The following is a 15,000-nucleotide window of genomic DNA, read 5'->3' as shown; positions in this document are numbered from 1 at the left end:
TAAAAAGACTGAAATGTGGTGCTGGCCAGGGTGTCGGGTTCAGGATTGTTTCAGGATTGTGGGGTCCAACGGTTTCCTGCAGCAGTTAGTTCAAGCTTATTCTACTGTAAAGCAAGGTTCATTAAATAACGTAGAATAAGCTTGAGCTAACTCCTAAAACTGATGCTTGTTGGGTTTAGTGTCTGAATTTCTGTACAAAATAGCAGTTGATGAAAGATACTGGTGTTATGTAGGCACACTTATGCATTTGTTTTCTTCTTCTTTTTTTTATTAACACCAATAAACAACCATAAGATTCAGTGGGGATACTGAGAGATGCGTTGGTGTTTTGGAAGTTCTGCTGCACACAATAGATGACGGACGACGGGCTTCTAGATCTGCAGCTCGCTCTCGTGACCACCGGACCAAATGAATCATAACCGTCTGCTATAACACGGCTGCGTGGCGTTACCAACAACCAAACCATGACAATAGAGTCATTAAGAGACGAAAAAACTGTTTTTGGGCCGTTTTGTTGAAATGCTCGTTAAGTTATAAGTCTGGTGATTATTCTTCGGCAAATTGGCGAACAAAAAAGAACCCCAAAGCAACAGTGAATGTATCTATATCTACCAAAAATTAATTAAGAATTAATCGAATATGCAGACATTTTAGTGTCAGTCTGGAGCTCTGCATTATTGATTCTTAGTAATGTTGATTTCCTGCACATGTCGAGATGCGCCAATGACCAAATGCAAAAGTCTCAGGCCTCCCAGCTTATTGGGAATATACAATAGGCACACGTTTTATTACCGAGGTGTTTTTTGTTGTATTTCATCCGTCAGATGCCTCTTCAACGTCCATCCAAAAAGGGAACAAAAGTGGAGAAGAATGCTTCCAAAAGGCAGCTGTCAAACATCCAATGGCTCCTCTGCAGGTAACAATGATTGGAAGTCGGCATCAGCAGGCGCTTCAGTGTGGTCGTGAGTCTAGGTACCGTTGGTTTGATTGGCGGTGCTGATGCTGATGTCTGGAGAACATCTGTACAGGATGCAGATCATCAGGGACTAGTGACATCACATGAGAAACGTACTGTTGATACTATATGATATGAGCAATTAAGCATTACGTAAAGTATTAAGTTATATGGCATAATAAATATATATATATATATTAGTGCAGATGACAGAAACATCAGTTAAAAGGATTGAAAAAATATACATTATTAACGTTTCATATTACATGAAAGGATGTAAAGTGTATAAAACAAGTCAATTTTCTACTTGATATTAAAGGAAAAATAAATTAAGTAAGTAAAGTAAGGCAGCAGCCCTGCTACTGTCATGACGGGCATAATCAACACATTTCTCATTTTGGATCTTAATTGTTCTGTATGGATTTATTGGGTTATATGGGTTTGTTAAAACACAAATGTATTGTGCAGGAAAAACATCTTGGGGCGTTTATTTATGTCTCCCATGTGGTCTATATATAAATTTTCTTCTAATAAAAATTATTATGCTTGCTTTACAAAGGATTTTACTACAATGCAAAAATATATGATTTTGTTGGTAGGTAAACAGTTACTGTATAAAATACAATAAATGTCACTTTGTTTTACATTATCACTGATATTCGTTACTATTTATTTTCATCATGTATATTTGTAGGGTTGACTTGCTTGAACAAAATATTTACACAATGGGATTTTTGATTGTAAAAAGAAACGGAACAGATCAGAATATTATATTATACAACCCTTCAAACAAGGACAATTAATAATATTAATATATTATGATGTCCAAAATAAGATGATATTTAGTCTCATATCACAATATAGGCCAGCTTTATGTTTTACCCATCAAAGGTACCATGAATTAAAGTGATAAAGGTTTTTTAAAATGAGGATTATGTCACCATACTTTGGAGAAAATAACTTGTTGAAGATATGAATGAACAGCATATCAATAGAATGATGCAGCATTAGCAGTTTGAGAAGATTATATAAATTATTGGATTTGTTTCTCTTGCACCATATTAATGGTAACATGGATTAAATATATATTATAACTGAATGGTTTGAAGTTAACAGCAGCCTTGCACCAATAATTAAACAAATACTGTAGCTTTCAGGTCAGGAGGTGAGGTGAAGCGTTTGATATTTAAAATACCCTTTTTTTAATATTGCTCCTAAATCTCTCACAACCATTTTTCCTCCATTTTTAGATCCAGTGGAAACTAAATCCCTCTTTTAAATGGGGTTGCATTGTCCCCTTCAGGCTTCCGTAATGGCAAAAACATAATTCCAGAAGTTGATGGTAAAAACAGGATGTCTGTATATTATTATCAGTGAAGGCTTCCTGTTGCATATCCGGGACACTGAAGTGAGAAGAGAGACCACACGAGGCCTGATGAGGAGATTAAAAGATGAGTAGAAACTGCAGAGCTGCTCAACCCGTTCTCCTACTAAATTATGTTTGCATTCAACTAAACTGCACTCTCACTCGAGGGAAACATATATATCTTTTACAGTTTGAAACTGTTTTTTACTAACTAATGGAATACTAGTTTATGTCTAAACAACAAAACTACTACTAGTTTTTTAGTAAACAACAAAAGTACTACTAGGTTATGTTCAGGTATATTTAGGCAACAACACTACTACTAGTTTATTAATTCAATTCAATTCAGTTTATTTTATATAGTCAAAAATCAGAAATCACAAACTCCCCTTAGAGTGCTTTACAATATGTACACATACAATATCCCTGACCTTTGACCTCACATCGGATCAGGAAAAACTTCAAAAACTTCAAAAAACCAGAAAAAAAACCTTTCACCTTCAGGAAAGCAACAGAGGAGAATGAATATGACAGAAATTATGAATAATGAGTAGGCATGGGCCACACAATTCATGAAACAGAAGGAGGAAGAGAGTAGAGGGGGTGGGGGGGGGGGCATCAGCAGGGCCATGGTAGGGTGCAGGGCCACGGAGGCAGGAGGCCGGCCCACCAGGCAGGAGGCATCATGAAGGAGGCCGGACCAATGAGGTTGGCCTTTGAGGCACGAGGCACAAAGAAGGAGGCAGGGCCAATGGGAAGGAGGCCAGGGGCTGGATGCAGGAAGCAGGCGCAAGGAGGCAGGACCCAGGAGCCAGGACCGGCTTCAGACACAGCCAGGTCCAATGGACCCTATGAGGCGACAAGGCACAAAGACTCCGGGGAAGAAGTAGAGTTAGTAATGAGACATAAAGGAGAGAGAGAAGAGGAGAGAGGAGCTCAGTGTATCCTAATCTGGATCAACTGTAGGGACTTAAGTGACTTATTAGAGCAGCCTGATAATAACGAGTTGCAGTAATCTAGTCTAGAAGTAACAAAGGCGTGAACCAGCTTTTCTGCATCTTTTTGAGACAAGATGTGCCTGATTTTTGCTTCACGTGGGAGTTAAAGGACAAGTCCCAATCAAAGAAAACGCCAAGATTCATTACAGTGGTGTTGGATGCCAGGGAAATGCCATCTACAGAAACCACATCACCAGATAATTGATCTCTGAGATGTTCAGGGCCCAGTAAAATAACTTTTTGTTTTGTCTGAGTTTAACATCAGGAAGTTGCAGGTCATCCATGTTTTTATGTCTTTAAGACATTCTTGAATTTTAGCGAGCTGGTTGGTCTCCTCTGGTTTGATCGATAGATATAATTGAGTATCGTCTGCATAGCAATGAAAGTTTATGGAGTGTTTCCTGATAATATTGCCCAAAGGAAGCATATATAAGGTAAATAAAATTGGTCCAAGCACAGAACCTTGTGGAACTCCGTGATTAACGTTGGTGGTCATTGAGGCTTCATCGTTTACAAATACAAATTGAGATCCATCTGATAAATAGGATTTAAACCAACTTAGTGCGGTACCTGAAATGCCAATCGACTGATCCAGTCTCTGTAATAGGATGTCATGATCAATGGTGTTGAACGCAGCACTAAGGTCTAATAATACCAGTACGGAGATGAGTCCTTTATCTGATGCAATTAGGAGGTCATTTGTAATTTTCACCAGTGTTGTCTCTGTGCTGTGGTGTTTTCTAAATCCTGACTGAAACTCCTCAAATAAACTATTCTGATGTAGGAAGTCGCACAACTGATTTGCAACTACTTTCTCAAGGATCTTAGAGAGGAAGGGAAGGTTAGAGATTGGTCTGTAGTTAGCCAACACCTCTGGATTAAGAGTGGGCTTTTTCAGGAGAGGTTTAATTACAGCTACTTTGACTATGGCCCCTGGAATGCATGCGACTGTGGCCCCTGGAATGCACGTGACTGTGGCCCCTGGAATGCACGTGACTGTGGCCCCTGGAATGCACGCGACTGTGGCCCCTGGAATGCACGTGACTGTGGCCCCTGGAATGCACGCGACTGTGGCCCCTGGAATGCACGCGACTGTGGCCCCTGGAATGCACGTGACTGTGGCCCCTGGAATGCACGTGACTGTGGCCCCTAGAATGCACGTGACTGTGGCCCCTGGAATGCATGCGACTCTGGCCCCTGGAATGCACGTGACTGTGGCCCCTGGAATGCATGCGACTGTGGCCCCTGGAATGCATGCGACTGTGGCCCCTGGAATGCATGCGACTGTGGCCCCTTGCTTCGCTATCTTTATGTTTCTCAGAATGGTAACCAAAGTTGGTTTCTCAGTGTCACTCTATCACTGAAAAAATCTGCCCACAGGAAGCATCCAAAAAGAGAGCCCGTCTAAGATTATAAGCATCAATGACATGATAAAAAATGATCTATATAAAAGTCAAAATATTATTTTCAAGTGCCTATGAATTTGTCAGGATAATAAAACATATTTTTCAACATCTCTGTGCGTGTCCTCGTCATGAATACCATCCAGTTAACAATAATCTAATCAACATGTAAATTATTAGTGTTAAGTATTAATATAACGTTTTATTGGAAATCATAACTAGATCTGTAACCGCAAAATAAGTTGCTTCATGCCCTGAAAGAAAATAGGGGAAATTAAAAATGTGTGATTGCGTGATCAGGAAATAGAACGAATCAGGGCTGAACATGACTCTCGCCCTGATAAAGAGATGCAGACAGCAAACGAAGAGGACAGCCTGAGTTGAGATGGACCCCAGAGGGCTGGTTGTGGTTCTGTGGCTCTGGAGCTCAGGTAGGATTCTGGTTTACTGAAAGGCTGAGATAAGCATTCACACATTTCAGGATGTGTGTATGCTTAGAGGCACAGACTGCATGCAACTGTGTTAGACAACTGACCTGCTGCCGTCATGAGACAATATCATTTCATCTCAAAAATCTTGACCACACTAATTTCTAATTAGAAGATACTAATTCCTGCTCAGAATATTTATGGCTCACAAAGACATTGTTTTGGCTGACATTCGGCTTACTGTGACTTTAATCATAACCACATTCAAACATGTATTTAATCTTGCGGAGTTGCTATAATGTCACTGTGCTGAGTGAACATATGTTGTCCCTATCATTGGTGTAAATACAGGAAACACAAATAATAGTTTGGTATTGCCCCCTGGTGGCAAACACATTTCTGTTTTCATGTTGCAATGTAAAAGCCCAAAATAATTACACAATGATAATCATTGTTGTATTGTGATTGAATTCTTGAATTGTATCTGGCAAAATGAGACACTATTACACTTTAATGTATTTTGACCCTGTCAAAATATTCAGATATATTTAAGAAGGCATTTCAAAATAAAAATATATTTGATTCCAATTATGTAAGAATGACTTAATGAATATAATACATATATAAATATATAAACTACATTATTATTCCTAACAGTTGATTTTTAGAAAAGCTGGCTTAATAACTGTGTTTGATTTCAGCATACAACAAGATCATTCATTACGTTAAACATTTCGTATTTACTTATTGTAATTGACTTTGGATAAAAACATCAGCTAAATAAAAGGTATTGTAATGTAAAAGTACTGATGAATCAAACTTTTTTTCTAAACTTAATATCAGGGCCAAGCCTAAATAGCTTGGTGGTATTTAATAGTGGCATATTTTCTATCTTTCATATCCAAATACATCTGTTAATGTTAGGGGCCCATTATAGTTAGGGGGCCCTGACAATCTGAATGTATACTTCAAAAGTCCTATATTAATGTGAGCTTTCCATGTATTTTTATTTTTATAAAGCAGTCTATAGATGCAATATGAATACTTCGAAAGTATTAAAACGCTCAATCCACAAAGAAAAGCACACCGCCCGTATTCAGACACGAGCCGTCAGGCAGGTTGTGATCTCCCAACTATACAGTCACCGGTAGAAGTGTCGCTTAACTCTGTGTAGAATAGAATAGAATCCAACGGGATGGTCAGAGCGGCGGCCATCTTTTATGTGTACTGTTGGCTTTGCGACCGCTCTAGTGTTGTAAAGCTTTGCTTTATTGCTACACTGGTTACAGAAATGAGCTGGTAATGGTTTAAAGAGACAGGAGCTAATAGAGTGTTCCAGACAGAGGGGGAACACATACAGACAGTATGAGAAAATGATGTCTTTTGTTTAACATTAAAGCATGTAAACATGTTCTAGTATGAAACTCAAACTAGTATGAATTTGTAAATGAGCATGATTTTCCTTTAAATGAGTACAATTAGGGAGTAATCACCTATCAAGGTTTCTCCTATTAAAGAGATAAGGGTCAAAGTCCCCATAGCTCCAATGCAACCTGAACTGATCATGATACGGTGTTGTAGGGAAGCCCAATAAAACACATTTGGCCCATGATGAAAGAAAACACTACTTTGCATTGAATTAGTTGGGTCAGACGTTTGAAACATGAATTTGTGAACCCTTGATCTGTTCATGAGTGCTTTTACGACCACCTTTCTGCCCGGCCCCACCCATTTCATGTATTCTTTTCTTTTCATCTTTCATTTTTAGAATTCTTTCAAGGTCTCCAGACAGATGAACAAGATACTTTCAAAGGTACACAGAGAAAATATACAAAAGAAGAATTGCACAAGAGATAATTTAACTAATTACTCTCTTCCCTGTGTTCAGAGATTACTCATGTCCGGTTGATGGGAGGATCCAGTCCCTGTTCTGGTGTGCTACAGGTGAAGCGCAAGAGATCTTGGACAGAAGTGGACGACAGTAATTGGGACCTTAAATTAGCAGACGTAGTCTGTAGACATCTGGACTGTGGTTCGGTGGTTCAGACTTCCTCAACAAGCGATCAAATGGGTTGGAGAAGGGCACCATCCTGGATGTTGCCACCTTCCTGTCTTGAATCTGAATCTAGACTGAGGAAATGTATAACAAAAAGGAGCACAATTCCTCGTGCTAGATTGGGGATCATCTGCTCAGGTAACAATATCAGTAGCCAGTGCCACGACACAAAACCACTAATCCAGTGCAAGCTCCTAAGTAGACTTGTTAAGTAGACTTCTAACCTTCCATACTTACAGAAGCCACTGCACTGGCCTGCTTCCACTCGTCTCCAGTCAAAGTAATCTCCAGTTGGAAACACATTTGGTAGTTATTGATGTTTGGTTTGAAGTCTTTTTTACCAAGCCAATTTACATTATTGTATTGTGTTTGTAGGTTGGGGTATGTTTGAAATGGAACACAAGGCATTTGGCGTTCTCTTGAAAGCATTCACAGTGTTGCTCTTGGCTGGGCACACGACATATGAAAGATGTCGAGGTATAGGAGGCAAAAGAGAGACGTTTTAGGTCTTGCCTTCTTTTTCTTCTCTACACAGCTGGCCAATTGCTGCTTGAAGAGAGAAGGCTTGTTTTGATTGCCGGTTTTTAAAAGTTACTAAAGATTTCCCCACCATATTCCCATATTGGAAAAGGGTAGGCTAAGGGTGATTGAGACACAGTGCAGGCTCTGTTTGAGGTATACTATCACACCTAGAGCGGACTAAACATGTGTCAATGGGTTATGCATGATTTACGTTGGTCTCATCAGCCATGGTCGCAAATGTCCGCAAGGCCAAAGTGATGTCACACCATCAGACAATGCCTTGGGTTCTGTGCGCATCAAACATTTTCTCACCATGGAGTTGCGGATGGGTGGCTAGAAAATGTATAACTTTGAGAATCTCTCAGAATATCGGTTTGCCACGAAGAGAACCAGCAGTAAAAGATCCAAATATTTCCTCACCCCGATTCTGCATCAGCTCATGTCCGTGTGGCTGCCCTTGCGGAAAGTACAACCGAGGTTGTGTGTTGCAAGATACAGCCTCTCTACGCCTCTCAACATGCCGGCGGCTCACAGCTACCAGTGCAAACAGCAGCGAAAGTGCTGATAGAGCTAACAGTGTATACCTAATGGGGAACCGGCATATGAAGGCAGTGCAAAGTGGCGGCTAATGTATATGCACCAAAAAACACACAGCTGTGTCCACATAGCAAGGAGAAGCTTGGATAACAACACACACAGAGGTAGAGCAACGCTATTCTCTGCTCGGCTAGACATCACTCCACTATATATTTAGACTGATAATAGTTGTTTGGTGCTATATTAATGATCAAATTAGTAAATGTAGCTCCTTTGAGGGGCACAGTATCAAACATTTCGGAAAGGATAAATGCCGTAAAAGGAACAGTCCACAAAACATGGACTGAGAAACAAGGACAGACACATACTTATTGAACTAATACCTCACAATCTCAACAAAAGCTATACTCACCAAATCTGCATACACTTCATTGCATTGTAATGTGTTGTATTTTTTGTAAGTCTGCTGCCTGAAAGTTATTCTTTAACTCAAGCTGTCTCTTATTTTCTATTTAAGTCTTTTTAATGGCTAGATCTATAACAAATGTTGTGCTCTAGAAAACAATTTAATTCTAAACACACAGATATGTACCCACAAAGCATTGTAATCAAGACGGGGTCCGTGTTTCAAGACGGGTCGGGTGGGTCGGCGACATTGCAGTAGACTGAGGACAATCCGCCCTGGTTGACGGTCACTCCTGAAGCCGGGAGAGAGGGTGCAGTGAGCATGCAGGAAATGCGCCTGATGAGGGCCAGCCGATAACCTCATGGCCAGCCTCCGATAAGAGGATCCTCCCAAACAGAGGTCCCTGACTCACCGAGTTAAATCAGGGCAAACTCTCTTGTTGCATGTTTTTTTCTGTGCATTTCTTTCTTTCTTTCTCCCTCTCCCTCTCTCTTCTTCATTAGAATCCGTCAGGCTGGTGAATGGGACTAGTCTGTGTTCTGGCAGACTGGAGGTGAAGTCTGACCAGTCTGACCAGTCGTGGTCCTCAGTGTGTGAGGATGACTTTGACCAGCAGGATGCAGAGGTAGTCTGCAGGGAGCTTGGCTGTGGGGCGCCTTCAGTCCTCCAGGGGGCGCTCTATGGAGACGGTCAGAGTCTAATGTGGACCAAAGAGTTCCAGTGTGAGGGCCACGAATCTGTTCTCCTGGATTGTCACAGCTCAGTTACAAACACCGACTCTGCTGGCAAAGCTGTTGGACTCACCTGCTCAGGTAGAAGAGGAGCTTGAGTTTCTATTTTAATAAACCCTTTTACAGTTTGTAAATGATGACATATGTAAGTGTGCCAACGCAGTTTGGGAACAGAAATATGGCTGAGTGGAGAACAAGAACATACATACTCATTTGTATTTCATATCTGTTATCTATTATTAGACCACACCTGTTCCACTGAAACGGTTGTGATTGTGTCGGAATTCTGTGAAAACCTGAGGCTGCTGTTGAATATCAATATTTTAAAAACCAAACATGCAACAGCAAGACATGTTGGTGCTGGTAACAGTTTAATTTCAATGTTTAAATGTTGCTATTCATCTGGATGGCGTCGGCAAGGTGCCACTTCTGTTGCCAACATGCACACTCTTTCTTTGATGTCGTTGGCTGTAAAAGGGTCTACAAATGTGACTTCATCTCTTTTTACCAATTACTTCTGTCTACTCAGAGCCCAATGATCTCCGGTTGGTGGGAGGATCCAGTCGCTGTGCTGGTGAACTGGAGATGAAACAAATGGGAACGTGGGAAAAAGTGGACAATGATATGTCTCTGTTGAATCTAAAGACGGCCGACGTAGTGTGTGGACAACTGGACTGCGGCTCTGCTGTTTCAACCAGGAACATAATGAACGAATTCTACGCAGTCATGTGGTTGATTAGAACAACTTGTGTCCAGCCCAAGACTGCAGTTAGGGAGTGTTTATTGACAATGTCTCACCTTTCCCTTTCAAACATTGAGATCAAGTGCTCAGGTAACACCAGCCACTACTGTATGGCAGCTATATTGCTATTCTCTGCAGTCTGTTTGCTTACATTTACATTTCAAATATGTTTTTGTCCAAAGCAATGTACAAACTAGCCACAGTCTCTTTGTTGCTGTCTTTCTTAAGAATCCGTCAGGCTGGTGAATGGGACTAGTCTGTGTTCTGGCAGACTGGAGGTGAAGTCTGACCAGTCTGACCAGTCGTGGTCCTCAGTGTGTGAGGATGACTTTGACCGGCAGGATGCAGAGGTGGTCTGCAGGGAGCTTGGCTGTGGGGTTCCTTCAGTCCTCCAGGGGGCACTCTATGGAGAAAGTGAGAGTCCAATGTGGACCAAAGAGTTCCAGTGTGAGGGCCACGAGTCTGTTCTCCTGGACTGTAGGAGCTCAGCTAGAAACACCGGCTCTGCTGGCAAAGCTGTTGGACTCAACTGCTCAGGTAGAAGAGGAGCTGCAGTTTGATTTGGCTAAATCTCTATTTTAATGTGAGTTACTTACCTTCATATTTAATAATTACTCTCTTGAAAAGATTTTACAGAGCCTGATGAGGTCAAATTGGTAGGCGGATCCAACCACTGTGTTGGTGGACTTGAGCTGAAACACGAGGGAAACTGGAGACCAGTGGACATCTATTCGTGGGACCTGGTGTCCGCAGCAGTAGTGTGTCGACAGCTGGACTGTGGCTCTGCTCTTTCAATAGGAAGAAGAGATGATTTGTATCACCCAAATGGATGGAGAGTCAAAACATCCTGTGGTCAGTCTGATTCTACAATCAGGGAATGCGTATTTATATATCCTGATTATTCCGTGAAGATTCTGGAGGTCACCTGCTCAGGTAACACTACAAATGGCAACAACAATAACAGAAAAACTAACAATAGCCTCTTTTCAGAAAGGTTTTCTTAAAGACTCAATAACTGTACTACAGGCGGGATGGTCTAGCAGCAATCTAACAGCACCACACTGTACATTTATACAACTGGAATTCGCACAAAATCTATATATGTATCGTATATTTATATTTTATATTCACTTTTGTGTGTCAGCTTTTGAGCCATGTGGTTCAGTGCGACATGTTGGAGTCCAGCAGACTGACTGTATACCTCAGTATGCTGAACTCGCTTTGTTGTACAGCCCCAAATGAAGCAAAAGATAAAGAAAACATGTTGTATTTCTCTGTCAGTGGCACAAACACTTTTAATGGCCAAGACCAGTCCCACCAAACGGCCTAAGAATGCTACAAACAGCAAGGCCATTCTTGCTTTGTAGTCTGTACTGACTACAATGTAAGTGACAAAGGAGGGCTTTTAACCTGGGTACTGATAAGTTAGTTTTCTAAACTTGTTTACGTTTTCATTTCTTTATATACCTATTTAGTTTCCCTGAACCTAACTAAGTGGTTTTGTAGCATGCCATAACCTAGGCAGCCGTTTCACTGATTACACTTCATTTTGACTCCATTTGACATGGTCCAAAATACTGGGACAATATCAGAAACTGGGAAAATGGGTTTGAAAAAGTTACTATTTGTTTGGTCTTCCACTGTGTTAACAGATTTTCTAGTTCAGCCAAACATCTCATTTGCTACCCACACTGACGGAGTATCCAAGGCCATGCAGCAGGGATTTCAGCTACTCATGGGCTCCGAGTTCACGATAAGCTGCTCCACCCTGCCACAGCAGCCAGGAGGCTCCTTCCAGCTTGTTTTGACCACATCAGCTACATCGCAGAACTACACTCTGCCAGCTGTCAATCACTCTGCCCATTTCCTGTTCCCTGCTGCCGACTCCACCCACAGTGGGGAGTACCGCTGTGTTTATCACCTCTATGTTTTCTTCCACAACTTGTCATCTGAGAGCCAGCCGCTCCGTCTCACTGTCCTAGGTAACGCGATGGAGGATCTAGTTATCAGCATTATGTAAACATCTGCTCTGTAAATACCAATCTGTGTTTTTCTCAAATTATATTTTGTTATCTGATATCATGACGGAGCCCCTTTAGTTTTGTAACTAGTTGCCTTAGTTTAAAGAAACGCTGTAATGAGAATACTTACAGGTATGGTGGACAATATAAAACGACGAGAAACAAATACAAGGATTAAAAGCTGGAAAATATTTGAATGAAGGAACTTTAGCTCCTGTATGAACTGACGTAATCATGTTTCTGTTTCAGCTTCTGTAACACATCTGCTCATCCGACTGGTTGTCATGGTGCTGATGGTGGTGTTCAGTGCTGCCCTGTTCTGCGCTGCCCTGTTCTGCTACTGCAAGGTACTATACAAATCACGAGTGGTTGGGAAAGGGATGTAATATTCAACAATTCAAGTGTTCAGTGTACTTTAAGATCCCAGTTTGGTATTTGTTTCGTACTGCAGGGATAATCAAACATTTCCTAGGTAGGCTTTTAATTTGAAACATCAGCAGAACAGTCTATGGCAGACATGCAGTTTTTCATTTTTTACTGTAAGAGCAATACAAAAACAACAAACTACAAAAGCACTTCTGTTAAAAACAGAAACTTATTCTGTAACTTAAAGGCGTTTCTTTCCTTTCGTACTCTCGAGGCAAACAGTGGGACGGCGCCAAGACGAGAGGACGCACACAAATTCGAGCTGGGTCACCTCGGTGGTGCCGACAACCTGCTGGGCGAAGAGGCAGAAGTCCAGGGGGCAGAGCATCGACCCGATGGACCGCTCAGCTCTCACACAGCAGTCCAACCAGGCCAGCGTTCCTCTGAATTCACTATTTAATATCACTGTCATTGTCAGAGTTCGACCCACCCTTGTGTGTCAGGAGAGGGAAGTGCAGACTTTTCCTGGAGAAGACTCAGTAGCAGAGTAATGGCAAAGGGTATGAAACGTTAATGAATTAAATAATAATAAATACAACATATTGTATAGGGGAAAACATTGTGTAATATCAATGTACAATTGTGCTTTTATGACTATATTCTTTTATTGTTTTAATTGCTGCACTGATATTTCACATTAAAAGCATTGCAGTGGCTCACGGGACCCTTTCCTGATGATCAAGTGAGGAAAATGTGATGTTTTGTGGTCCTGTTGCAACGTGATATAATATGCTGAGTGAACATGATATCATCTGCTGAATGAACTGTTGCAACGTGATATAATATGCTGAGTGAACATGATATAATCTGCTGAGTAAACTGTTGCAACATGATATAATATGCTAAGCGAACATGATATAATCTGCTGAGTGAACTGTTGCAATGTGCATGAGGAATATTACAAAAATGCTACTGTCTGTGGTTCTTTTGCTTACGATAATTGTTAGGTATGATTTTTCAGAGAAATACATAACATATTGTACCTATTATATAAGTTGATAACCTCTCAGCCATTAAAAACAAATATACTTTCATAACTTGTTGTTAAACAATGTTTGTTTTTTTATGAATCACAATAAATGAAGCTTGCATTGATTGGACAGGGGTGGAACTGGATTGATTCTTTTCGCTTTGACCACCAGAGTTGTTTATGACAAAATCATAAACCGTCTCCCCGGGCGACCACCCCTCGCCCAAACCAACGAGTATTTGAGCACGCGTCTGACAGGGACACTCTCGAGTTGTGTGGTGTATAAATGATCTGATTCACAGAGCATTTTTAGGGATTCCTCCATGGACATTTGACCCAATGTTGAAATAAAAACTTTGCTTTGTGTAGCTTTACATTTTTCCGTACTCACAGATTCAGACACACCCAGTGACACATCATAATGCGTTTTGTATGATAGAACGCCTCTTTGTCGCTTGCTGCTGCCGCCTCATTTCTCAACATTTGATGGCAAGTAAAAGAATCACATTTAAAATTCTTCTCCTCACCTACAAAGCCTTGATTGGTGATGCAACATCATATCTTAAGGAGCTTGTAGTATCATATTGCCCCACTAGAGAGCTGTGCTCACTAAATGCGGGGCTACTTGTGGTTCCTAGAGTCTTCACAATTAGGATGGGAGCCAGAGCCTTCAGTTATCAAGCTCCTCTTTTATGGAACCAGCTTCCACTTTCAGTCCGGGAGGCACCTCATTTAAGAGTAGACTTAAGACTTTCCTCTTTAATAGTGCTTATAGTTACATTACATTACATTACATGTCATTTAGCTGACGCTTTTATCCAAAGCGACTTACAATAAGTGCATTAAACCATGAGGTTAGGGCTGAATCAGGTTTGCCCTGGTCGAGTCCCTAGATATGCCGCTATAGGCTTATAGGCTGCTGGGGAACGTTTTAGGATACACTGAGCACCTATCTCCTCTTCTCTCTTTTAAATGTACATCTTTCCATTGCACATTACTAACTCTGCTTCCTCCCCGGAGTCTTTGCGACTTCACGTCTCATAGGGTCCATCGGACCTGGCTGTGTCTGATGCCTGGTGAGCCGACCTCCTGCCATGGCCCCTACTGATGCGACCCGCCCCCCCCCCCTTCTCTCTACCTTCTTCTGTTTCATGGATTGTGGAGGTCCATTTATACATTGTCATATTCATGTAATGTTTTTATGTAACTCTGTAATGCTGTTCATTCTGTACACATGACATCTATTGCATCTGTCCATCTGGGGAGAGGGATCCTCCTCTGTTGCTCTCCTGAAGGTTTCTTCCCTTTTTTTTCCTGTGAAAGGTTATTTTTGGGGAGTTTTTCCTGATCCGATGTGAGGTCCTGGGACAGGGATGTCGTATGTGTACAGATTGTAAAGCCCTCTGAGGCAAATTTGTAATTTGTGATATTGGGCTATA

At 41.2% G+C, this 15,000-nt stretch overlaps 1 protein-coding gene across 1 annotated transcript; it reads left to right on the top strand.

Annotated features, from left to right (window-relative positions):
* The first annotated feature begins 5,040 nt into the window (after positions 1–5,040).
* Positions 5,041–13,590, top strand: LOC117728145 (scavenger receptor cysteine-rich type 1 protein M130-like). The gene is made up of 10 exons (XM_034528911.1): positions 5,041–5,153; positions 6,919–6,963; positions 7,039–7,344; positions 9,175–9,483; positions 9,932–10,234; positions 10,373–10,681; positions 10,772–11,077; positions 11,797–12,126; positions 12,415–12,512; positions 12,806–13,590. Exons 1-10 carry the CDS (start codon positions 5,108–5,110, stop codon positions 12,989–12,991), a joined length of 2,238 nt encoding a protein of 745 aa, XP_034384802.1. The 5' UTR covers positions 5,041–5,107; the 3' UTR covers positions 12,992–13,590.
* The last annotated feature ends 1,410 nt before the right edge of the window (positions 13,591–15,000 follow it).

The sequence above is a fragment of the Cyclopterus lumpus genome, chromosome 25 (genome assembly GCF_009769545.1).
Source record: "Cyclopterus lumpus isolate fCycLum1 chromosome 25, fCycLum1.pri, whole genome shotgun sequence".
Lineage (NCBI taxonomy): Eukaryota > Metazoa > Chordata > Actinopteri > Perciformes > Cyclopteridae > Cyclopterus > Cyclopterus lumpus.
This window is presented reverse-complemented; position numbering and strand designations above follow the sequence as displayed.

What these genes read in the sequence shown, in the direction of transcription:
- LOC117728145 (XM_034528911.1), top strand. Translation starts at nt 5,108, where the DNA reads ATGGACCCCAGAGGGCTGGTTGTGGTTCTGTGGCTCTGGAGCTCAG. An exon ending in ATTGGGGATCATCTGCTCAG is followed by an intron (nt 7,345 to 9,174) that starts GTAACAATATCA and finishes CTTCTTCATTAG; the next exon opens with AATCCGTCAGGCTGGTGAAT. An exon ending in CATTGAGATCAAGTGCTCAG is followed by an intron (nt 10,235 to 10,372) that starts GTAACACCAGCC and finishes GTCTTTCTTAAG; the next exon opens with AATCCGTCAGGCTGGTGAAT.